Below are 25824 nucleotides of genomic sequence, written 5' to 3' on the forward strand. Positions count from 1 at the left end.
TTTTGTCAAACGCAGTATCTGATCTACTAGTTCAAGGCTTCAGTTCTGTGTCCCTTTATTTAGTTGAATGCTGATGCGGCATCACATTCTGTTAATTTGTATTATTTCAAAAATGCATGCTGCACTAAAACGTGTAAATCTTATTTACCTAAAACACTTCTTAATGTCTTTCATAAATCCACAATGTGGCCTATTTTAAATCTGCTATTGTCAGAAAATAAATCTAGATTCCAAAGAGGCATGCAAGGTTTATAAGTTTATTTGACTCATTCTATGTGATAAACACGGAGCAATATGAGCTCAATAATAAATGACTGCATGCCTTTCAGAATCATTTCAAACATGGGCCTTCTATTTATAGAAGCTCAAACATTCCCTTCTCCAGCTAACTTTCTCCAGTTTTCTTTCTTCCTCCAACTGGTTTCAGGCACAGATTGCAAATTCGGTCACAAGGGAGGGTCAATGATTCTCGTTTCCTGCCGTTTGGTCCTCTTTAACCAAATGACTCTCCACTCCCTGAATTCTCTCAAGCTCCACTGAGATATCTGCAGCCACTTGTGTGTCTGCATGTTTGTGTGTATGAATCTATGTGTGCTTACACTAGTTCATAATGTGCATGTGTGCAGTGTGGCATGCGTCTGCAGGCATGTGAGCATGATGCATGAAGTTAGATGAAAAGGTGACATGAGATGAAAAGGTTAATATTTTCCAGGCAGGTGGGTGGGAGGTGATAGCTATGTGTGTTCATGTGTGTTTGATTACACATTTATGTGTAATCATGTGTGGGTGAAGGAGAAAAGTTGTAAAATGTTGCTGTGTTCCCACAAAAGTGGATTCATTTCCCTGAAGTGAATATGTTACACGAGATACATCGGTTCATTATGTTAAAAAATGATCAAATCTCAAAAAGATTTGAAATTTGGAGAACATTATGCGAAAGAATAAAAATGTAATTTTTTATATAATTTATAAGGGATTTCTTATCATTAAGAGATACTACTTTTTTATTCTGCATGTATCCTGTTATTGATTCCACACCCTGCTACGTCCTGCTACGTCCTGCTACACCCTGCTACGTCCTGCTACACCCTGCTACGTCCTGCTACACCCTGCTACACCCTGCTACGCCCTGCTACGTCCTGCTACGTCCTGCTACACCCTGCTACGTCCTGCTACACCCTGCTACACCCTGCTACGTCCTGCTACGTCCTGCTACGTCCTGCTACACCCTGCTACACCCTGCTACGTCCTGCTACGTCCTGCTACACCCTGCTACACCCTGCTACACCCTGCTACACCCTGCTACGTCCTGCTACACCCTGCTATGCCCTGCAGTTTGCTAGCTAGCGGCCTCTAGCTCACCCAGTAAGAGCGCTCGCCCCATGTTGGCTGAGTTCCCCATGCAGCGGCGTGGGTTCGAATCCAACCTGGTCCTCTTTGCTGCATGTCATTCCCCATCTCTCTCCCCCTTTCATGTCTATCCACTGTCACTCTATAATAAAGGGAACCCAAAAAAAAAGAAAGCAATAGCTGGATGATTCAGCCTCATATCTATTACTTTTAGTAAATATTTCAACATTTTATTCATAACTTTCAGCTAATGACTTCACCCGTTTATTCATTATTTACTAACTATTGACTTTTAATTAAGTTTCAACTTCTTTGCATCGCTTGCTTTCTTAGTTTTCACACACTCAATTGTGTGTTACAGTTGACTCCAGGTGTGTAAATATATTTTTAAACAAATGGTAATTTGTATTTTTTTCAAATGAATTGCGCTTCTCCATATTACCACATATCCCCTAGTCTTGCATGCCAGACCTAGCGCCACAGTGCTGTGGATCCCGTGACAACTGCAGCAGTACCCTACAAGCAGAGGTGGGTAGAGTAGCCAAACATTGTACTCAAGTAAAAGTACTGTTACTTCAGAATAATATAACTCAAGTAAAAGTAAAAAGTAGTCATCCAAATAATAAGGTATAGGCCTACCATAAAGTACTTGGTGAAAAAAACAATGACGCATAGAATACCAAAGAGGTAAAAAGAAAAGTAACAAGCTCATTGTAGCCTAATGTAGCGGAGTAAGAGTACAGTTTCTTCTTCACAAATCTACTCAAGTAAAAGCAAAAAGTATAGTGATTAAAAACTACTCCTAGAAGTATAATTTTTTTCAAAAAGTTACTCAAGTAATTGTAACGGAGTAAATGTAACTCGTTACTACCCACCTCTGTCTACAAGTACCCCGGGTTGGGAATGTAGATCACAGCAACGCTAGGTTAAGGGACTAGGAGGACCACAGACATATAAAGCATTCACATATTCTGCATGAGGGCAGACTCACAAATGAGCGAGGGGTTGTCCTAGAGGTCAGACGTCCTTTCATGTAACGGTTTAGACAAAGGACAAAGGACTGCAGTGGACCTACCCGGAGGACAGGTAAAGGACAGGACAGGCAGGGCTGGAATCAGTTTTGCCTGGTCTACAGGCTCAGCTCAGTCTCTCCCTGCTGCCGCTCTGTTTTGATTAAGTCCCTAACCGGATTTTCCAATACCAATAGTCTCAATAAATCCATCTCTATGGGACATTCAACTGGCATTATTCTTCTCTTCCCTCTGTGCTGGGGAAAAGCGCTCGGCACAGTTTGGAACAAGACATCCAATCGGCACTCCTCTCCATTGTCTTCCCCACCAGTGAATGAATGCTCTCGGCCAAATCCCCCCTCCATGTGCAGAGGCAGACTCCCTTGCTCACAGATGTGCTCAGCTCTAATTAGGCAGACCGCTGTACGTGTTGCGGGGGGGAAATCTCTTCGCACAGACATATCGTCTAGTGGCAGCTTTACAGATTTACGTCTTTTAATCTAGTTTGTGTCCGTGTGTGTAAGCTGGTGCTGAGGGAGAAAAAGACAGTGAGATATTGTAGCTGCTTTTGACGATTTAGTGATGAACCCAAACCTACAAAACAGCACTCAAAGAAATATGTGGCTGAGTATGTGAGTGTGAGTGTGTGTGTGTGTGTACACTCATCCAGTTACAGAGCATACAGTATGCTTCAGACCTACAGAACTTGCTGAACATTCCCCTGAGACCTGCGTCATGAGCACAGAGGTTATTTCCTGTAGCTGAAGAGCAGCATGACTCTCTTCCTGTTCTGTGTGTGAAGAAGCATCAGGTTTGTCAGCCCTTCAGTCCCAGTTCTTCTATACTGTACACAGGTTACAAGGCAGACAAGCAGTTAGCAATAGATACATTTTGCCACACGAGTCATTTCCTCTCTCACTCTTAATACATTCAACATATCCCAAATAAAGATATCCCTTCTTGCATTATCAAATACCACGGTTTCAGCTTCTGAACATGAGCACTGAATGCGGAGAAACCTCATCAGTCTGGGTCTTTTTAAGGTGAACGTTTTAAATATTCACTGAGAGACACAAAAAAAGAAAAACTGTCTCTGTGGTTATGTTTAAATGTCAAAGTCACAGCAGTATAGCTACTCTGAATTGAAAGAGCAAAGCCAATCCCTTTGGAAATATAGTTTTCACATTCACTCTCAAGGCATTCATGGACTATGATTACTACCTTCAGGCCTAAAAGCTTTGGCTCTTTAAAGAAGTGCTACATCTCAAGTTAAAGAAGAAGCTCAACCTACAACATGCATGCGATTTTTAAATTAACAGATGCATAATACTTTAGGGGGAATATTTCAGCTAGTACAATACGTGGCACTGACATGTATGCAGTGATATTTCTGGAAAAACTTGTTGCTTTGCTTGTTATTTAGAGTTTTGAGTTACCCCTGTGGTGACCCAATTTCCACAAAAAAACTGTGCATCAATGACTATACTTAACTAAATCTATGAAACACACTAAAATGCAATACAGCATTGATGAACTTTAGCATGCAGAAGCAATGACAACGAGTAAAGTCTCTTTCTGTCTGGTGTTTCTTTTACCCAAACAAAAGAGCTGTTACCTTCTGCTTCTCCCCGACTCATCTCCTCCCTCTTCTTCTGTGTCCCTGGGGGAGGCTTTGCAACACGGTCCCTTCCAGCAGCTTCCTCCTCACAACAAAAACATTGTTCTTATTCTACTTTATTTTTCTCCCCTCCATCTCAGTGGAGCTATTACTCTGCCTTATTCTGCATATGACCTAGGGGCGATGGGAGGCGGAACACATTGGCCATGGAAGATAATGTCCTTCCACAGAGCTGAAATCTACGAGCTGCACTTCTCTGCTGGTGGTTTTGCAGCTATTTGATTTTGTTGCAGTACAGCGGAGTGGAAGAGAGTCTTGCTCTCATTGTGGCCTATTGGTTACAGTTGTATATGCTGTTATTACATTAAGCATTAGCCCACTCAAAACATAAAATGAGGCACCAAAATACATGCGTTTGTGCCAAGAGGACCATGTCCAATTCATCCACCCATTTATCCTCGAAGCTAGCAGCGGAGGGAGGAGGCCATCAGATTTACTTCCAACATTTGAATTGTATAATGTCCATATGTATATTATTTTCAAAGCCCACCTAGAAACAGTTACTTCTGTTGATAAAAGAATGAATGGTATAGTGAAAAAATTGTCATTGTTTTGTCGTTGATCCAGTACGCTTACTTCCTTTACAGGTTTGGCTATTCAATACATGTTAACTGTTTCAACTCTGAGAATATATTACGTAAATGCATTCCAAAAATACGAAGACTCCACAGTCATGCTAGCAGCGCTGTGAGGAAGTACTCAGGAGCAGTGGTACTTTGAGCTAAATGCTAATGTCAAGTGCTAACGTGCTCATGACAATGTTAACAAACTAATGTTTAATTAGCAGGTATAATGTTGTTCACCATCTTAGTTTAACATGTTAGCATACTAACATTTGCTAATCTGAGTTGATATGGATGGAAATGGCATTAGTTTTGCACATATTTGTTCATAAACTTTGAGAAGATATAATTTTGACCTGATGATGGCACTAGTTGAACAGCTGTGGATACATTTCACTTAAAAGGCACAAAAGTCAACCTTACAGTGGCACCAGAATAAAAGTCAGGGAATCACCAAATTCATTAGCCTTAATCCTCTGCAGACCAAAAATATCTCTACAAAATGTCATTGCCATCCATCCAGTAGTTGTTGAGATATTTCATTCTGGACCAAAGCGGTAGACCGACTGAAAGACCGACATTGCCATTCCTAGAGCCATGCTGCTTGTGTGGCTAAAAATATGAATTCACTTACATAGAGAAGCTGCCGATTCATAGTGTGCCTCAGGTAATCTGACTGTCACCCTTTGTATCTCTCTTTTTCCTTGTATGCATTTACATAAATAAGTCAACTTTCAACCTTGCTTTGAACTGTAGCCCTTGAAAGCAATTTTACAATTTTTACAAGCAAGTTCTGTGTGTGTATTTCTTATTTCTTGTATAAGTACAAACTTAATGCTTAAGTGCCTTGTGTGCGACTACTGTCCTGCTGTTTACCCAAAGCCTTTATGCCAAGGTGTAGGTACACGCATACCCCTTGTCCTTTGTGTTCTATAAGGAAATGCTGAACATACTTGTACGGTCACAATCTTGAACTCTGTACAATCTGCTAAAAACACCAATAAAAAAAAAAAAACAATTAATTCATCATTTTCTACAAAACCTGTGTGTGTGTGTGTGTGTGTGTGTGTGTGTGTGTGTGTTAATTTTGCTCTCTAAATGGGCCAACTGAGCAGGCAGCAGACTGGTACAAATCCGACACTGGGACTCACTGGGACTACAAAGGGCTGAAATGTGATACACTTGCAAAAACAACCAAATCCCACAGAAGTTCTCCTCCAAGTTAAGTTCTTATTCCCCAGCCAAATACTTTTTTTCTTCACTTTTGTTCAAAGGGGGTGTATGGGTTGGGGTTGGGGCATTCATTTCTTAATTGCACAGACAGAAAGGATTTCCTGCTACAAAAAAATGGCTTGTCTAGCACATTACGAGCTTTACCAATTCACTCCACAATAAATTTGTTAATGAGTTTAGGATTATATTGATGTGTTTAGTATTATGAAAGTATACTTTCTCCGTGAACCATCACCTTATCGTGGTGGAGAGGTTTGTGTGTCTCTGTGAACCTGAGGGCTGTGTTGTCTGGAGCTTTGTGCTCCTGGTAGGGTCTCCCAAGGCAAAGTGGTCTCAGGTGAGGGGCCAGACAAAGAATGGTTCAAAAACCCCAATGAAGAAGCAAGGTAGAGATGGAGTGACCCTGCCCGGAGGAAGCCCGGGGCCCCCGTCTGGAGCCAGGCCCAGACGGCGGGCTCGTCGGCGAGCGCCTGGTGGCCGGGTTTGCCACGGAGCCCGGCCGGGCACAGCCCGAACAAGCTACGTGGCTCCCATCTCTCCAGCCCATGGGCCCACCACCTGTGGGAGGAACCGTTGGGGTCGGGTGCGATGCCACATGGGTGGCAGTGAAGGTCAGGGGCCTCGACGGACCAGACCAGGGCGGCAGACGCTGGCTCTGGGGACGTGGGCGTCACCTCTCTGGGGGAAGGAGCGGAACTGGTGCGGGAGGTGGAGCGCTACCGGTTAGATCTGGTGGGGCTTACCTCACGCACAGTCTCGGTTCTGGAACCATACTCCTGGATAGGGGTTGGACTCTTTTCTTCTCCGGAGTTGCCCAGGGTGTGAGGCGCCGGGCGGGTGTGGGGATACTCACAAGCCCCGGCTGGCGCCCCGCTGTGTTGGAGTTTACCCCGGTGGACGAGAGGGTCGCCTCCCCACGCCTGCGGGTTGTGGGGGAAAACTCTGACTGTTGTTTGTGCATATGCACCAAACAGGAGTTCGGAGTATTCGGCCTTCTTGGAGACCTTGACTGGAGTCCTGCATGGGGCTCCAGTGGGGGACTCCATTGTTATGCTGGGGGACTTCAACGCACACGTGGGCAATGATGGAGACACCTGGAGGCGTGATTGGGAGGGCGGCCTCCTGATCTAAACCAGAGTGGTTGTTTGTTGTTGGACTTCTGTGCTAGTCATGGATTGTCTATAACGAACACCATGTTCGAACATAGGGATGCTCATAAGTGTACCTGGTACCAGAGCACCCTAGGCCGAAGGTCAATGATCGATTTCATAATTGTTTCATCTGATCTGAGGCCGTATGTTTTGGACACTCGGGTGAAGAGAGGGGCAGAGCTGTCAACCGATCACCATCTGGTGGTGAGTTGGGTCAGGGGGGGTGGGGGAAGACTCTGGACAGACCTGGTAAGCCCAAACGTGTAGTGCGGGTAAATTGGGAACGTCTGGAGGAGGCCCCTGTCCGACAGACTTTCAACTCACACCTCCGGCGGAGCTTTTCGTGCATCCCTGTGGAGGCTGGGGGCATTGAACCCGAGTGGACAATGTTCAAAGTTTCCATTGCTGAAGCTGCGGCGAGGAGCTGTGGTCTTAGGATCTTAGGTGCCTCAAGGGGCGGTAACCCACGAACACCGTGGTGGACACCAGTGGTCAGGGAGCCGTCCGACTGAAGAAGGAGTCCTTCCGGGATATGTTATCTCGGAGGACTCCGGAGGCAGTTGCAGGGTACCGAAGGGCCCGAAGGGCTGCAGCCTCTGCCGTGAAAGAGGCAAAGCAGCGGGTGTGGGAGAAGTTTGGAGAAGACATGGAGAAGGACTTTCGGTCGGCACCAAAGTGTTTCTGGAAAACTGTTCGCCACCTCAGGAGGGGGAGCGGGGAACCATCCAAGCTGTGTACAGTAAGGATGGGACACTGTTGACCTCCACTGAGGAGGTAATAGGGCGGTGGAGGGAGCACTTTGAGGAACTCCTGAATCCGACTAATACGCCCTCTATGTTAGAGGCAGAGCTGGAGGATAACGGGGGATTGTCGTCGATTTCCCAGGCGGAAGTCACTGATGTAGTCAAACAACTACACAGTGGCAAAGCCCCGGGGATTGATGAGATCCGTCCAGAAATGCTCAAGGCTCTGGGTGTGGAGGGTTGTCCTGGTTGACACGCCTCTTCAACATTGCGTGGAAGTCTGGGACGGTGCCAAAGGGTGGCAGACTGGGGTGGTGGTTCCTCTTTTAAAAAAGGGGGACCAGAGGGTGTGTGCCAATTATAGGGGTATCACACTTCTCAGCCTCCCTGGTAAAGTCTACTCCAAGGTGCTGGAAAGGAGGGTTCGGCCGATAGTCGAACCTCGGGTTGAGGAGGAACAATGCGGATTCCGTCCTGGTCGTGGAACAACGGACCAGCTCTTCACTCGCAAGGATCCTGGAGGGAGCCTGGGAGTATGCCCAACCGGTCTACATGTGTTTTGTGGATTTGGAGAAGGCGTATGACCGGGTCCCCCGGGAGATACTGTGGGAGGTGCTGCGGGAGTATGGGGTGAGGGGGTCTCTACTCAGGGCCATCCAATCTCTGTATGACCAAAGTGAGAGCTGTGTCCGGGTTCTCGGTAGTAAGTCGGACTCGTTTCAGGTGAGGGTTGGCCTCCGCCAGGGCTGGCGCTTTGTCACCAATCCTGTTTGTAATATTTATGGACAGGATATCGAGGCGTAGTCGGGGTGGGGAGGGGTTGCAGTTTGGTGGGCTGGGGATCTCATCGCTGCTCTTTGCAGATGATGTGGTCCTGATGGCATCATCGGCCCTGCGACCTTCAGCACTCACTGGATCGGTTCGCAACCGAGTGTCAAGCGGTTGGGATGAGGATCAGCACCTCTAAATCGGAGGCCATGGTTCTCAGCAGGAAACCGATGGAATGCCTTCTCCAGGTAGGGAATGAGTCCTTACCCCAAGTGAAGGAGTTCAAGTACCTTGGGGTTTTGTTCGCGAGTGAGGGGACAATGGAGCGGGAGATTGGTCGGAGAATCGGGCGCAGCGGGTGCGGTATTGCATTCAATCTATCGCACCGCCAGGACGAAAAGAGAGCTGAGCCAGAAGGCAAAGCTCTCGATCTACCGGTCAGTTTTCGTTCCTACCCTCACCTATGGTCATGAAGGCTGGGTCATGACCGAAAGAACGAGATCCAGGGTACAAGCGGCGAAATGGGTTTCCTCAGGAGGGTGGCTGGCGTCTCCCTTAGAGATAGGGTGAGAAGCTCAGTCATCCGTGAGGAGCTCGGAGTAGAGCCGCTGCTCCTTTGCGTCGAAAGGAGCCAGTTGAGGTGGTTCGGGCATCTGGTAAGGATGCCCCCTGGGCGCCTCCCTAGGGAGGTGTTCCAGGCACGTCCAGCTGGGAGGAGGCCTCGGGGAAGACCCAGGACTAGGTGGAGGGATTATATCTCCAACCTGGCCTGGGAACGCCTCGGGATCCCCCAGTCGGAGCTGGTTAATGTTGCTCGGGAAAGGGAAGTTTGGGGTCCCCTGCTGGAGCTGCTCCCCCCGCGACCCGACACCGGATAAGCGGACGAAGATGGATGGATGGATGGACTTTCATACAGAACTTAATCAGGGTGGCAGGTATCCAGCTATGCAGTGCTTTGCTTACCTGCATCACCTTCTTGTTATCTTTATTTTGCTGATTTCCTGTGCAGAAACAGAAAAAGACAGTTATGAGTTAGTAACTGGTCGAAAATTGCATGTTTTAAACTTCATTTTACTTTCACAAATCACCTTTCATCTGTCTGGAACCCAAAAGCATGGGTATTTGTCAACACAATTAAATTATGTGCATGGTTTTAAAGGAATGCTTAACAAACATAATCCAGTAAGATAAGCTAAATCATTGTTGGGTAGTTTTCTTGGTGTGTACTTTGTGCTGTGGATTGCAATAATCAGATGCAATTAAATTCTCAATCAATTTGACCTATTCTCTTACAGTATACTGCATTTACCTGCCATAGGCTATATGTTCATTTTTAAAAGTAAAACAATCCACTGTCTGTATTGAATGTTTCAAACAATACTTTGTTTGAATATACTGTATGTGACTATGCCACAAGAAATTAGAAGCAAACTCCTCCAGCCATCATATAATGAACAAAGAGCAATAACACCTCCTAGTGGAACCATTTGAGTTTAGCATGCATAAGGGAGGCATCTCCAAACCATAGTTGTTACTGGCTTTCCATTCACTGTACAATTAATTATTCTATAGAGAGATAGAGAGAGCGTGAGTCTTTTTAACCAGAGCAATTGAGGTCATCGAGGTGTGTTTTTGCAACATTTGAGTAGTTTACATTCAGCATTTAGAAACTCACACATGGTGGGTATTTTATTAGCTGATTGCAGTGCTTTTAAACTCATATGTTTAACATTGATTTATTTTAGGCTGACAAAAAAATAATAAAGTCTTCAGTATTTCTCCCCCAGACATCCTAGCATGGAGATGGCTTTAAAACACCATTTAGATTGTCAATTGGTAAATAAAATTTGCAGTAACTATAAATGACCAGCTAGGCTAACTGAATGAATGGCCTTCTTTTTGGTCTGTGATTACAGTTTTCTGAGAAAGTTGAAAGGAAACTTAAGTTACACACAGTTGGAAACATACAGTAGCCTACAAAAATATATGAATGTTTGTTTTATGAGCAGGCCATATTGTAAGCTAGACATACTGTACGGGTACATTGGTGACAGAAACTGAAAGCAAGAAATCCCCCATGAATCATGTCTATGAATCCCCTCCTCCGCAGTAGGGCGGTTACTGTAAACTAACTTTAACATTAGCAGTTGGTTCATTTCTTAAAATAGACTGATGTTAAGCTATATCAAATCAGCATGATTGCCGCCGAGTCAAGCAGGTTTCCTGCGTGGTTTATCACCTTGGTCTTGCTCACCCTCCTTGTGTCGGCGTAAGTAAAGTTACATAGATCCATAGATCACGTATATGAAGTCTGTGAGCTAGCTAGGCTCCATGATGGTGTTATGTCAAAGTCTGCACCCCGTTTGTGGTCGTTAAATTTAGGTTAACGCTAAATGTATAGCTAGCTACTTAGAGAGGAATGTTAACGTGTATAGGGTAAGGTTGGGTTGAGGTTAAGTATCACATTAGACGGCAGGAATTGAGAGGTTTTGGGCTGACAGTATGGGGAAACAAATCGATCAGTAGCGCCCGATGGGTAACGTTAACGTTAACCTCTAGCAAAGCGTCGACGAGCTAGTGCTATTTTAATGTAGTAATCGGTTATTTATTTCAATTAATATAGTTGTAAAACTTACTTTCACTTTCGTTTTCTGTTGTCTACAGTAGTGCCTCTTCATCAGGGCAAAACGGAAGCCATTGTATCGATGGCACATACGACCATGAGGGAAGGACCTGTTGTCTGTGTGGTGCTGGTAAGTGTCGTCTTATTATTTGGACTTCTGGTTAGTGTCAGTCAGTGGAAACCTGTTTTATACTGTCCATGGTGGTTACATGTGAACTTAATGGCAATATGAAAATCAGTTTATAATTTTTCTCAGTTTTTTACACACGTTTTCTGAAAGCATGTTTCCAAAACTCACTACACATTCAAAAACTCAAACAAAAAGGCTAAAATCAATAAATCGCCTGCAAAATGAAACTGCTATGTCTTCTCAAAATGTAATTTTGTGTTCAAATGACACACACACACAATCATGACATTTCTTAGAACCAGTTGAACTCTATAAGCGCTCAATGTTAAAAACTATTATGAATGGAAAACTGAAGACTTATGTCTTTTGCATGTTCAGTGTTACACTAACTAAGTTTGTACACGTCTGCTTTCGTATAAATAAAAAAACATATACCGTAATATAAACACAAATAGCCTATGTGTTTGTGTGGTGAGTAGTGACAACGTTTGTGTTGTTGGACACAGGCTTGTCACGCAAAACCTTTAGCCACAGCAGAACGATAACATGAAATGTTAAGATATTGATAAATATGGCCATTTCAAACTGTTAGTGTGTGTTTTGCCAGAAAAGGTGGTACAATACTAACTTTTAGAAATCTTTGCATGTGGTTGCCTGTGTGGGTGTGTAAATCATAGGATGGACCAAACTGAGTAAAACATTTCCTTCTGCCTCTGGCTCATGTGTCTCCATACTGTAGGTCTGCACCTGGTAGAGCACTGCACTACGGATCTACAAATTGGAAAATGCCAGACCTGTCCTAAATTGGAATACAGCAGTCACCCTAATTACGAGACGTCCTGTGAGCCCTGCACATCCTGCTCCCAACCCAGTGGTATAATAGACAGTTTTTTTTTTAGAAAATATACAGTTCTAAGAAAGGTGAAGGTCTGTCCGCACCTCTAATGTTTGTTGTGTGGTTTTACTGTCCTTTTAGCCAATCTAGAGGTGGACGAACCTTGTACCCCTGCCAGGAACACTAGGTGTCGATGTAAAGAGAATCACTATTGCAGCAGCGACATAAAACCCTGTATAACCTGCAAGCCTTGTAAAGTGTAAGTTCTGTTCCTATATGAAAACTAAAAAATATATGTAAAGCTTCTAAAAACTTGGCCTTATTGACTGCCAACAGAATTAAAAAAAATAATTATGTTAAATACTGTCACTCACACTTGCTTTACTTTTGGTTCAAGATGTGATGAGGGCATCGAAGTAGACTGTACACCCAACAGTGACACAGTCTGCAAGGAAAAAATTGGTATGGTTTAGTTAGCATTATTGTATCATGGTGGCTTCAATCGGTATATTTCCATGTAATTTATAAACAGAAATGGTGTAATTTTGTTTGTGATAAAAATGTAATGTGTCTTTGTGTTTCAGGGGATAATAAACTATGGATAATATTAGGCATAATTGTCCCAATGCTTGTCATTGGACTTGTTGTTGGACTTGCTGTTGGACTTGCATGCCATTGGAAGCGGAGACGCGACCGTGAGTATTTCTACTACTATGCAACTATATTTAATGGGACTAGCAGAGGGCACTAAAACATCATGTTACCCTCAGTAGAATAGCAAAATACAGTAATAATACCAGAGGTTCAGTTCACATTCAATTCAAGAAATATTCAGATTTATTGATGTTTTTTATCTTCTTAATAATCAGTTTGTGTCTTTTTATATATCAATTGTCAACATAAGGAGAGAGACGACACCCAGTCGAACTGACAGATTTTACTGCAGCTAAGGTGAGTTTTTCACCAGTCCAATGTGATCTCTTTTAGTCCATTTATAACTCTCTGACCTGCTTTAAGATGTTTGGCCTTTGTTCGGTTTTATCTCACCTCTTTTGTAGGGGTGGGAATCACCAGAGGCCTCACAATACGATATCATCACGATACTTATGTCACGATACGATATTATTGCGATTTTAAACATATTACAATATTCTGCAATATATTGCAATGTATTACCTTTTTCCCAATTTTAAATTTTTCCCAATTTCAAATGATGTCCCCAAAGGAAAATGTTGTCAACATCTGTTTTATTGAAAAAGATAGATTTCTCTGTTTGTTCATCTCACTTCAATTATATTGCTGCAAAATGGGATTGTCAAGAAGACAGACTGGTGGGTTTCTGAAACCTTTGGTGTCCATGTTAGTGTGCTTGCTGTATCAGTACTATTGTTGTGTGACATATTTGTAAAGCTTGTGTATGTGTAAGCAATTTGTTATTTTATCACTGTGGAATTGTAATTTATTTATTAACATTCATTCTACTTCTGTTTCTCATTTGCAGAGTCAGTTACTTAGAGGTAAGAAAAGCAGATTTTATTTTGCAATATTAGAGCTTTAGTTGCTATTTCACTATATGTTGAGCTTGTTAGATGAAAGCGGATTGATTGATAACCAGACTGAATTTACATTTCATTTTACGTCATTATTCAGTCTTATATTGTGTCATGTTCTTTTTGGGAGGGTTGTATTTTATTAAGTTTTTTTCTAACCAATCAGTTGTGAGTGCCAACATCATTTTTGGTTGACATGTTAGCTGCAGTGGCAGGAAGCAGTTAACTTAACAATGGTCATGGTTTTTACCATTAATGTAATTTTTTCTGGCCTTTTTTCATGGATGTAGTTTTTTGTTGTTGTTATGGAACGAACCTGCCTACAAAGCTCTGATTGGCTCGGTTGTTCTTTTAACCACTGTGAATTAGCACAACACCAGATCTCAGATGTGAGCTGTGATTTGTCTGGAGTCAGGCCAGATTGGTGTTGTAATTGTGACACCTTTTAATGACACTTAAACATAGCTCTTTTGAAGCTGCCTGTGTATTTATTTGCATTCACTAGAATCAATAAAGTTGTGATGATGTGTGTTTTGTGCTTTGTTGCATTAATCACCACTTTTCCTGTCGTTCACATAAGCTCCAGTTGTGGATCTCCAGCCTCACCTGCCTGACATTGCAGAAGTGATTGGGTGGAACGATATGAAGGTTGTAGCGATGTACAGCAGTATACAAAACCCTGCTATTGAGGAATGTCAAATGAACCACCCTGGTAATATTCAGGAAGCAAAACTTGAACTACTAAAGATCTGGGTGGAGAAGAATGGCCGGGAGGCTTCAAGAAACATAGTCCAAATACTACAAAGCAAGGGAAAAAGGGACACAGCAGAGAAGGTGATGGATATATTGTCTAGACCAAATAATAATCCTGCTTGAAGGTCTATTGTTGGCACCTTTTACATATTTGCAGCGCTGTCCACTGTATGAATTGTTGTTGTTATTATTATTTTTTAAACCAATTGATGTTTACATGATAGGATTGAAATGTAAATACGGATTTAAAGGTCCAGTGTGTAACATCTTTAGTTGTTCATTATCAAAATCTTTGTTGCCCGTTCACAAACTTGTCCTTTTTCATATATTTACCACCACCATCAATTCCAAGTATTCCTTTTGGCTTGAAATTTTACATTTGCGTTTGCATGAACTGGGGTAGACGCTCCATATTCATGCGCCATCTTGGAGTACGTTAGCCGGTAAGGGACATACAGGACATAGGCTAAAGGCGGAGCAGCCTGCTGCGTTTTCGCTGTCACATGATAAACGCACAGGTGCTGCTGATGGGTATCGTAGTTTCACGGCCCCAGCAAGTTTGAAGAAGGAAACGTGGAGGACCACACATATTCAAAATCCAATCTTCTTCTTCGCCCAGAAAAAGAAAAAGGATATTGAAAAGAGCAAGAGACCGGCTTTTTGAAGCGTTAAGGCGACCTTAGCTGTAATACGTACTTTGAACTGCGTGGTGCAATATATGATCTCAACGCTAGATCGGAGAAATTCCTACACATTGGACCTTTAAGATTGTATGTAACTATTATAAGTCTTTGTCTGACCTTCAACTTTGTAAAAACAGATGTTCAACTATTTACTTCCAGTTTTGGGTGTGAAAGTTTTCATAAAGATTACATTACATTCCATTACATGTACTGAAGTATGCCTCCTTCCCTGTGTTGAATTAATGAACTTAGTCAAAGGCAGGAGGAAGTGTATGTGCCATTTGAGTGTGCTTGTATATTGTGAATAAATGTATTACTGGAATAAAGTGTGGGGGGCGCTTATAAGCTCTTTTGCTTCTGCCCTCTCCCTTTGAGCAGAATGATATGCTCAAATAAACAAATAAACTAACAAACTAACAAAAGTGTCACATGCATTTTGGTTCCTAACAAAGTAACATTATTGCACCCCATAATTGTTTTATCAGTTAAATTATTATTAAGTATCCAGTAATTGAAAAAATACAAATAGACCTACATCCTAATTATTCACCCTCGTTGCTACATTTTTGTTCTCGGAATTTCAAAATTAGAGAGAAAGTCAACAAATCTTCCTATTTGAAGAGCTAAAATCAGTAAATTAGTCATTATTGCTTTGCAAAATAACTGTATATTCAAGTAAAATTGCTGACAATTGCAATTCTGTCAACTAATTATTTCAGCTCTAATTGGCACCCTGCATGTACAACAACATTACTTCCTAGTTGTAATTTAAAGTGTTACCTTTTAGTAGGAAGTGATTTTGATGAATATAGAAGTATGGTTGCAGCAAATGATAGTCTTCGTTGTCGTTCACTTAATTGTGAGCATGTGTCAGAGTGTGACTTAAGGTAGCTTTTCATTTTGATCCCAACATTGCATGTTTTGGTTAATTGCCCAGTTTGAGTTTTGGCAGTGTGTATTTTGCATTTGGTATTATTAGTAGATGTGTTGCATGTTTTAACAGTTATTATTTGCATGGTTTTGTGGATTTGCTGTGTTTTCCTAATTGTTTGTTGGACTGGGAATCAAGGTTATGAGAAGCAGCTGGACCACGCCGCCTCATGATTGGCCACAGGATCGAATGATGTGCTTGTTAATGGTGGATGCAAAACAGTTGCAGACAGAAAGGAGGACAAAGAAAGAGAATCATGGGTGTGACCTGCTGGAGGAGAGTTTTGTTTTTAGTAATTTTTTTTTTATTTATTGCTGTGCAGAAGTAACCGGTTTGATTTTAAATACATTATTGAAGAAACCATTCTGTGGAACTGAAGTATTTTAACAGTGGAAATGCCTTTTTTAGCTGGTAAAAAAGGACCTCACACAACCGTGTGACACATGCACAGAGAAATTAAACTTCTCCTCTGCATTTCACCCATCCTATACATAAGAGCAGTGGGCAGCTGCAGGTTCCTGGGGACTGCTCCAGCAATTTTAGCCAGTGCCTCTTGGTCAGGAGGCATTGACAGGAGCACTAATCTAACATACATGTTTTTGTGGTGGGAGGTAAACCCGCACAAACAAGGGTAGAACATGCAAACTGCACACAGAAAAGCCCTGCCCGGACAAAATGAACCAGAGTGGATGACTGAAACGAGAACCCACTGCCAGTTTAGTAGTGGTGATGTGAAAATACAGGGTATTGCCCTCAATGATCACATCACCTATATACCGTTTTGTGCACTTTTCCTTTTATTTATAGTGGTTTAGTTGCTCAATCCAAGTTCCACATTTTGTAAAATGCTGATTGAATAGTGAAAACAAGTTGGGATCTGGGAAGTCTGGGGTTGAATATTACCTTTCATAAACCTTTTGAATATGATAATAAATTGAGCTTTGAGACTGTATTGAAAGGAGTTGTAGTGGTGGAAACATTGTGAGAATGTGTAATAAAAAAAAAATCAACAGTGAGGATATTCAAAAAGTCTGAGAAAAAAAGATGCATTTTTATAAATATTTGAGTATTTAAAGCAGGAAACTAAAAGACAATGTGTAAAGTCATCTACATTTAACTAACTATATATTTGTATTGTGTAAAGACAGTTTTCTCGCAACATTACCTTGTTTTAATTGTGTTATATTATCTTTCAACTTAAACCTAAACCAGGTCTTAGAGCAGAATGTTTTCTCATGAATTACTGTAGACCTGCAATAACTTTTTCTTGGCCACTTGGGGACAGTGGAAACAAGTCATGAACACAACATGATGATATTGAAAGTAAAGAGTTGCTAATTTACACACCCAGCGGTCGGGAGCAACAATATCATTCACTTGGAGTGTTTCTGGCCAACCAATGACAGTAAGTCAAATATTCACTCTCTTTAAAGCTCTAAACAGAAAGGGTTTTATTGCCAAGTACGTCTTTTAACACATACAAAGAATTTGTTTTGGTGTTGTTGGTGCAAATGTAATTTCTTTGTAAAAGAACACAAAACAATCTCAAGACTCAGCAGATTCATGTTCCCTCCATGAGGAAGGAAGGTAATCTGTCTAGCTGGGTTATTTCAGGTCTGCTGATTAGCATTTCCACTTTAATTTCTCATCATTCGGCCCAAATTACGACATTGTCCCTTTATTCACTTTTAACATCAGGCAGTGGTGCTTAAAAGCACCATGTTTGTAATCTGTAATGACATCCAGACACAGTTTCTCACATCACTTTTCATGGATTCTTTTGTTGAGACATCAGCATTATATCATATTACATCAGTGTTTCTATTTTTACAGCAACTGCACATCATTATCTCATTTTCAATGTCAATGGAATCTGTTTTATTTATCTATCTATTTTATATAAATTATAAGAAAAGGATAGCACATGGGAAGAATTTTCAGTGAAGGAAGTGCTGAATGTGCATATCAGATAAAGAGTGAGTGGAACTGAATGAAGGGATATAAAGCTAAAGATGAGTATCTGTAGAGATAAGAGTGACTGATTTGAAATACTAAGAGGTGGGCACATAACATATAGACTGTCAAAATGAAATAAACATGATACAGCAACTTCAACACAGAGAAAAGTAAAGTGTGTGTGTAAAAAGGTGAATGAATAGGCTGAACTTTGAAAATGTCAGCACCAAAGGTAAATCAAAGTCAGTCTTCTTAATTAGTAGCCTTTCTTTAACAGCAGCACAAAATGTCCTTCACATATTCTGACAATCATGATCTATTTGAAGTCTTCCTTTACCTCCTCCGTACTCCCTGGAGCGTGCCAAGAAGTATGTCCCAGTGTGTGAAGTACGGTGCGTAGTTTACTTTGAATTTGAGGTGGTGGAGGTCATGATGCCTGGCTCCTCCGTAGAGGCCGAAGGGCACCAGTCTATGTGGAGACCAGGGGAATTCATAGCCAGAGTGCGCCTCCACAGACAGATACATGTTTGTGACAAAGAAGAGCATCTCTGTGAGTGGATGGCAGTCCAGGAGGGCAGGGTTCAGTGCTGCAAAGAAGGTGAGGCTCAGCATCTCCCAGACCCCTGTGTTTTCTGTTGCCAGAGAGAAGGTGGCCGTGTAGAGGTGGTGCTCCTTGTGGAAGAAATGGTAGAGCCACAACACCTTGTGATGTAGCAGATGCCACAAAAAGTACTGCATGTCAAACAGGAGGAGGCAGGCTAGTATGTCCTTAACAACAGTCAGCATCTCAGGTGCCAGTGGAGGAAAAAACACAGGCCTCCAGTGCCAGTATACAACAGAAAGGGGGAAAATGAAACAGACATGGTTGTGGAGAATTTTGCGCAAGCACCTGCAAGCCATTGGCCATGTGACCTCGCTTTGAGGCTGGATCTTGAAGCGGCGCACCAGGGTCAGTCTGGAACAGAGCAAATCCAGACAAACAAAAGGCAAGCAGCAGCTCAGGTAAACTGTCAGAGAGAAGACAACTGGGAAAAATAGAGATCTGAGGAAGCTCTGATGTCTTAACCAGTCCCAAAGAATCTGCAAACAGAGCCTCTCGGTGGCTTCTGAGTTTGTCATCTCTGCAGTGTGAGAAAAGGTAAGTGTTCTGATATATTTGAACTTAGTAAAGGGGTGGTGTTGGTGTGGGGAGGGGTTTAACAAGACACTGACAAAGAAAACATTTGTCATGTCATTTGTGCCAATAAATGACACCCTGGTGATGGCGCAGTGGATATGACACTTGCCTTTGGTGTGGGAGATCTCGGTTTGATTCCCACTGTGATACATCTACCAATGTGTCCCTGAGCAAGACACTTAACTCCTAGTTGCTCCAGAGGCGTGCAACCTCTGACATAAGTGTGTATATATATATACATAGCAATTGTAAGTCGCTTTGGATAAAAGTGTCAGCTAAATGACATGTAATGTAACAAAAGTGTTTTATTTTTGTAAGCCAGTGGATTTTTGCTTCTAAAGGCAAACATTTTGATTGTTGTCGTAGACCTGAGTAGGCTGTTATAAGGAATGAGTAGTGTGGTTTTATCTGTGGGTCCTTTCTGTCCTGATTTGCTCAAGCATGAAGTGCCACCTTGTGGATGCAAAATATTTCTTGTTACCACATAGCCTAGTACTGTGACAGTGTAACCATGTTGTTAATTTGTATGCCATTTTAAAGATTAGCTGAGATATTTCACATTTGACCCACATCAAGGCCCAACTTTAAGAAAGGTTTTACAATTTGCAACATCTTAGTTTATGGCTTAAAAGTGAAAATTAGCAAAATCAATAAATGCCTTTATGCACACCGTCCACTTATGTTTAAGTTAAAGTCTTTAGGGGTTACACAACTACTGATGATCTATAGTCATCCAAGTTTTTCAAAAGATTTTGAATATAACCTTCAGAGAACCCTCTTCTTTAGGGGAAGTTCCCTAAAGGTTTCTTGTTTGCTGAGCACTTCCTCCCACAATACTTCCTACAATATCACGTTAATATAAGATAGGCCCCTATGTTTCATATTGAAATGGATAGGCTACATAGGAGCATAAAACGAAATACATCAAAGTGCACATGCAGTGACAGTAACCTAGGTGCAATACACAGTGTATAGGTTGACTTCTGCAAATAGTAGGCTGAATTCATTCAGACTAATTCAAGTTTTTAAACTGGATCACATCAAGTGAAAACTGTTTGACTGTGCACACCATTTATGATATTTAAATTCAATCACGAAACCGAAATCCTGCTCTTTAGGCTACAGCTCAAGAAGAGGGGAAGCTGGGCGGTGTCTGTCTTTATGGGTGGGGCGCACAGTCAGGAAATGTGTAAGAAAAGAGCGGAAAAGAGCTGTGAAAAAACGGTTTCCCACGTTGTTCACATGAGTTTGATGAGGCTGCGTTCCTTGGAGAGCCCACCACTGTTCATCATCATCATGAACCTAGCCAGAGAACAGCATAAAGGTAGGTTCATCAACTTTTATTTTTTACACCGAATGATTTCTAACTAGGCTACTTCTCTAGACTTTTTTTTTTTTTTTTTTTTTTAAATTGACGAAGAACGATGTCCAAGCCGCAAACGTGCAGTTATGTTGCCCAAATGATGCTTGTTGCAAAAATGTTCTGGAAGGTAAACGTTGTAGCTGTTGTTTGCTACAACGCTTTACACAGCATCACACAGTTTGTAAGCTGTTGAGTGACTCATGTGTCTGGCTGGAACATTGGGTCTGGAATAATGTTTTTCTACTGCGACATTTCCGTGACGAGTGAGCGCCGCGGGTTAGATACTATTTTGTTGCTAAGACAACCGAGGAGGTAACCGTTGGCAATGTGTGTAAACGACATCACTACAAGTAGACCTACACAGACACGTCATGGTGGAGGTGGAAAGCCGTGTGTTTTACATTTAGGCCTACTCATGTACGTAGAATAACTACATGCCCAAATGTAGGGGCTGATTGAGTAACATTTTAAAGTAGGCACTTGTAGGACCTACTTCAGTTGTGAACGAAGTAGGCCTACTCAGATCTGTTATTCAAGTAAAAGTAGCAATAGTCTCCCTCAGGGTAGAAATCTACTGTGAAGAAGGCTAGAAGTCCTTTTCAAATTTGTACAAAAGTATTATCATAAAAATAAGGGTGAGGCTATTTGCACCCCTAGTACAATTAGCAGTATGCTATTTGTACCCTGGTGCAATTAGAAGTGTATGCTATTTGCACCCTGGTGCAATTAGAAGTGTATGCTATTTACACCCCTGGTACAATTAGAAGTGTATGCTATTTACACCCCTGGTACAATTAGAAGTGTATGCTATTTGCACCCTGGTGCAATTAGAAGTGCTATTCGTACCCCGGTGCAATTAGAAATGAATGCTACCCCGCCGGTGCACACAGCAATGTGTTCTATTAATGCCCTGTCTGGTACAAATAATCAATGTATGCTATTTGCACCCCTGTGCATTTACAGCACCTTGGCATATATTTACACACAGTTATTCATACTACTCAGGTATTACACCTTTTTGGAATATTATCGCCCTGACATTCTTACCCTAACCATAACCAATCCCACTCCTCTTGACTAAACCTAACCAACCCAACCAGAGCAGGCATATTCATGAGTCTTCCCCTACCACCCTGCAAAAAAAATAATAATTCGCGTTTGCGGGTCCTGACTTGCGCAATTGCATGCAAATTATCCAATCCAAATTTAAAAAAATAAGATCACCACACAGGGGAATCGAACTCCTAACTCCCATACCATAGGTAAACGTACTGACCACTCACGTAGCAGTTCTTTCAGGATTTAGAACAACTGTTTACCAATTGGTTTCTTCAAGCCTCGGTTGCTAGGTAACCATACTGTATACAAAAAAATAGGTACTAACTAACAAACTAACGGTTGTATGCTTTCACTGAAGACAGAAAGCGCAACTGTAGTATCCATTTTCCGCTAGAAATTTAATTGTTATAAACTTTAGAGATAAAACTTCCCTAATATGCCAGTTTCTGCGGTCATGGAAGATGAACGTCCGCCATGATTTCGGTGCACGCGAGCAACGTTTTTTTGTTGTTACGTCACAGGGTGTAAATAGCTCAGCTGTGTGGCCGAGGCTATTCGTACCGGGGGTGCAAATAGACACTCCGTAAAAATAATAACGTTTTAAAAAGTAGCCTACTCGTGCTGAATGGTCAATTTTAGAATAATACATTATGGATTATAGTAGGTAATTGATGCATTATGTATAGGCCTACATCACTTTTATGTTGCAGCTGATAAGGGTGGAGCTGATATGAATTAGCCCACTTAATATACTGCTGGGTAGCTTATAGTTAATGATAAATCATCATCATTTTATAGTTGATTATACTTTGTGTTAATAATCTGAACCTGCAAAGTACCCAGTAGGCTAACTAAAGCTTTAAAAACAATGTATTCAAGTAAGGTACAACTACTTAAAATTGTACTTAAGTACAGTACTTGAGTAAATTGGCATCATACACAACTGACTTTTTGACTACTTAAGTACTTCCATTCATAAAATATTGTAGGCTACTCCTTACTCCACCATAAGAGAAGAAAATGTATACTTTTTACTCCACTACATGTATTTGACAGCTGTAGCTACTGGTTACTTTACAGATTAAAATGGTTCATATTAAAATGATACAAAATATAAAGAATAAGCTGTGTAAAATGATTAAGCAATAATTCACAGAGTAGCCATGCTAATAACAATAATAATAATAATAGTAATACATTTATATAGCGCTTTTCAGGGTACACTTTACAATAAAACCAGTACATTAAGCACAACATGACAATCCAATATTATCAACATTTTGCTGATAATACTTATGTACTTTAAGGAGTTTTACTTTTACCAGAGTATTTTTATATAGTGGTCTTAGTAATTAATGTTGTAACTGAAATATGTTTGAGGAAAAGTGAGTAGGATTCAGGCTTTGTTTATTTTGTTTTGTTATTTGTTGGAATGTTTGGATGGAATGAGCCATGTAGGCTAAGTATTGGAAAACATCCCAGTGAGTAAGTCATGGGAAGTTTCCCCTGGCTCTGTTGCCTCACATACTCTGCCATTACTGCTGACATTTTAAAGCTCAAGTCTGACACAACCTCTCATGTGTACTTCCCATTTCTCGTTTCAGTTATTTGCCGAAGGAAGTCCCATTTTGAGCATATTATATGCCTTTATTTTAAAGATCATAATGATAGTAATGCAGTCAGTAATTCAATTTAATTATTCAAATAACTTAATTTATCCCCTGGGGGAAATTAAACTTCTACTAAAAGTATGAACATTAGCAAGAGACTTAGGTAATTTCCTCTTTGGTACAATGTATTGCATTAGTTGTGGGTTATCTGATGACGTCCAGGAAAGAAGATAATAATGTCAATGTGAGTTTTTTCCCACATTGTTTCACTTAGAAGCAGGATTTCATCTTATATAATCTTTATTTGGACATTTTCCAGAAAGGGAGGTGTTATTCAGTTTTTGTTTTTGGACAAAATGTTAACAGGATGTAAATGCTAACAGGCACAATGTTACTAAATAGGGTTATCAGAGAAGGGCAACCAAGGGGCTGAATCTTCCTTCCTCACATGTTGCACAGTCTGATACTGAACAAGTGCGTCACTCAGCCCACTGCCTCTATATTTAGAGGTACAATCTGTGCTTCCCCTAGGGTGGAGTACTACAAAAAATAACTGGATTCTTTTTATAGATACCATGATGTTCACACATTTTATTCAGGCCACAAACACTAATTTTTTGTTTTAAATCCACCTGGATTCTCAATAAAACCACTGTCTGTTTTTGTTTCAGAATCTGAGCTGCAGCGGCCTGGAAGTCTGCGAGGTGCTTAAATGTGTATTTCAGAAACAAGCTGAAGATGCAGGGGGCCATTGCACGAGTGTGTATGGTGATGGCCGCTGCCATATTAAACCACCCCTTGCTCTTTCCCAAAGAGAACACCACACTCCAGGACCAGGAGCTCATAGCTCGCATGCGGGAGCACGAGGAGAGGCTTGAAATGGAGGAGGCCAGGCTGGAGAAAGAGCTTTCTCAGCGGGACTCAAAGCAGGAAGAACCCAGCTCGGAGGAAGGTTATAGTTGGTACTTTTGGAGCACAGTTTCTTTCGTCATATTCTTTGCTATTGAGATGTGCAGGGTGCAGGGTGGTGCTGACACAGAAATCCGGCCGGTTGAGGATGAAGACATGCTTTTAGAGAGTGGATCCATCACCCCCAGGACGATGGTGCTGGATAAGGATATCCTGAGCGACTTCTGTGACAAATGCACCTACACTTCAGCCCATGAAAACTGGAGGGTGAGGGAGTTTGTTGAGGGTTTTGCCGATGACTTGCTTGAATCGCTCAGGAGTGTATGTGACAGGGAGGCAGACATGGAGGTCTGGGACTTTGTCGGGATTGGAAGCATGTTTGAGTCATGGAAGGTTTGCAAGCCACTGATGTGCGACCTTATAGTGCCGTTCTTGCCTCCAGATCCGTACTCCTTTCAGTTCCACCTGTGGTGCAGCCCCTCCAGTGACACGCCTCCCGACATGCAGGGCTGCGGCAAGATAAAGGTGACCAGGTTAGGTGAGAACGAGGAGGGCTGTCTCTGTGGCAGTGCTAACCTGGGAGAGGACATGCTTTGTCTGTTGCATGGCAAGGATGACACACTCAAAGTGGACCATAGTCCTGATGAATTACTGTGCTCTAGAAACACACATTTCTTAGCCAAAGATCAAGTCATGAAGTGGTTTCAGATCTCTGTAACCAAAGCTTGGGGACGCATCTCTCACAAATACGACTTTGAGGTCACTTTTCGCAACCTGGATGCTGCCGGTGCTCTAAAGATCCGATTCCGTTCAGGGAAAGTCATCGTAATGAACATCATACCGGTGGTTCAGTTGGAGGATACAGATGCTTATTTTGTCTCACACTTTCCATCAAATTGTGACAGCTTTCCTGACCCATACTGGCCCCTCTCTTTTGCTGTCTATGAGAGGAATTTGCTGAAACATTTCGCCAAACGCCTACCACAACATTCCTGTCATTTACACTGCCTTCAGATAGTTACCTTCCTACACAGAAAGCAGACAGGGCTCACAGGAAAAAGTGCCCTGACTAACTACCACTTAAAGACCGCTCTATTGCATCTGTTGCTGAGTAAAAGGCCCTCCGTGTGGGGCATTAAGAGTGTAGAGCACAGGCTTCGGGATGTGCTCAGCTTCTTGCAGAGGAGCCTAAATGAGAAGAGACTTCATCATGTTCTGATTGGGAACAGTAATGTGCCAAAGGAAGTCCAGGTACCTGAGATAATTCGCAAAGCAGAGCCCATCAATCTGTTCCGGTCTCTGGTGTTGCAGAGGGAACTTTATGCAACAACAGTCAGGCATTTCCACGAGATGTTGAGAAATGCACCTGTGCTCATACAAGAGTACACACCGCAATTACCAAATGGAGGTTTACACCAGACTCGATGAAAGTTTCTGAGCTTTGGCCATTTTTTTTTTTTTTATCATGACTAAAGCACTAGCAGATCTTTTAAATATCATTCAGTGTTACTAAGAATAAGGTTAAAAATAGTTGCACCAGATACACAAAAAAAAGGTGCACATACAATTATTTTAGTTACCGCTGATATGACATGTAGTTGTTTTTGTTGCAGTTGCTTTCTTTACGCTTGACAAGGTAGTGTGAATAAGGGACTCTGAACAACACATTAGCAGAATTTCAACAGTGGTTTCTTTTTATTTATTTTTTATTCAGGTTTCTTGCTTGTTTTTATAGGTGCAACCTGGAAG

General features: G+C 41.8%; 3 protein-coding genes across 4 annotated transcripts; 2 read left to right on the forward strand and 1 right to left on the reverse strand.

Annotated features, from left to right (window-relative positions):
• The first annotated feature begins 10569 nt into the window (after nucleotides 1-10569).
• Nucleotides 10570-14706, forward strand: LOC114572155 (tumor necrosis factor receptor superfamily member 6). Of its 2 annotated transcripts, none has more exons than XM_028603622.1 (9): nucleotides 10570-10765; nucleotides 11161-11249; nucleotides 11989-12123; nucleotides 12226-12343; nucleotides 12482-12546; nucleotides 12669-12779; nucleotides 12989-13035; nucleotides 13586-13601; nucleotides 14215-14706. In XM_028603622.1, exons 1-9 carry the CDS (start codon nucleotides 10692-10694, stop codon nucleotides 14508-14510), a joined length of 951 nt encoding a protein of 316 aa, XP_028459423.1. In that variant the 5' UTR covers nucleotides 10570-10691; the 3' UTR covers nucleotides 14511-14706. The 2 variants fall into 2 exon arrangements, with proteins under 2 accessions (XP_028459423.1, XP_028459424.1); XM_028603623.1 differs by lacking the exon at nucleotides 10570-10765 and adding an exon at nucleotides 10771-10846.
• A 3584-nt stretch (nucleotides 14707-18290) lies between these two features.
• Nucleotides 18291-19076, reverse strand: LOC114572561 (cholesterol 25-hydroxylase-like protein). Its single transcript, XM_028604238.1, has one exon. It carries the CDS (start codon nucleotides 19074-19076, stop codon nucleotides 18291-18293), a length of 786 nt encoding a protein of 261 aa, XP_028460039.1.
• A 1233-nt stretch (nucleotides 19077-20309) lies between these two features.
• Nucleotides 20310-25549, forward strand: itprip (inositol 1,4,5-trisphosphate receptor interacting protein). The gene is made up of 2 exons (XM_028602905.1): nucleotides 20310-20458; nucleotides 23838-25549. The coding sequence occupies exon 2, from the start codon at nucleotides 23905-23907 to the stop codon at nucleotides 25501-25503; it is 1599 nt and encodes a 532-aa protein (XP_028458706.1). The 5' UTR covers nucleotides 20310-20458; nucleotides 23838-23904; the 3' UTR covers nucleotides 25504-25549.
• Nucleotides 25550-25824: the final 275 nt, after the last annotated feature.

The sequence above is a fragment of the Perca flavescens genome, chromosome 17, assembly GCF_004354835.1.
Source record: "Perca flavescens isolate YP-PL-M2 chromosome 17, PFLA_1.0, whole genome shotgun sequence".
Classification (NCBI taxonomy): Eukaryota; Metazoa; Chordata; class Actinopteri; order Perciformes; family Percidae; genus Perca; species Perca flavescens.

Excerpts from the sequence above, each read along its gene's own strand:
- LOC114572155 (XM_028603622.1), top strand. The coding sequence starts at position 10,692 with ATGATTGCCGCCGAGTCAAGCAGGTTTCCTGCGTGGTTTATCACCTTG. Across the intron at positions 11,250-11,988 it reads CTGTTGTCTGTGTGGTGCTG|GTCTGCACCTGGTAGAGCAC; the intron begins GTAAGTGTCGTC and ends TCCATACTGTAG. Across the intron at positions 12,124-12,225 it reads ATCCTGCTCCCAACCCAGTG|CCAATCTAGAGGTGGACGAA; the intron begins GTATAATAGACA and ends CTGTCCTTTTAG.
- LOC114572561 (XM_028604238.1), bottom strand. The coding sequence starts at position 19,076 with ATGACAAACTCAGAAGCCACCGAGAGGCTCTGTTTGCAGATTCTTTGG.
- itprip (XM_028602905.1), top strand. The coding sequence starts at position 23,905 with ATGCAGGGGGCCATTGCACGAGTGTGTATGGTGATGGCCGCTGCCATA.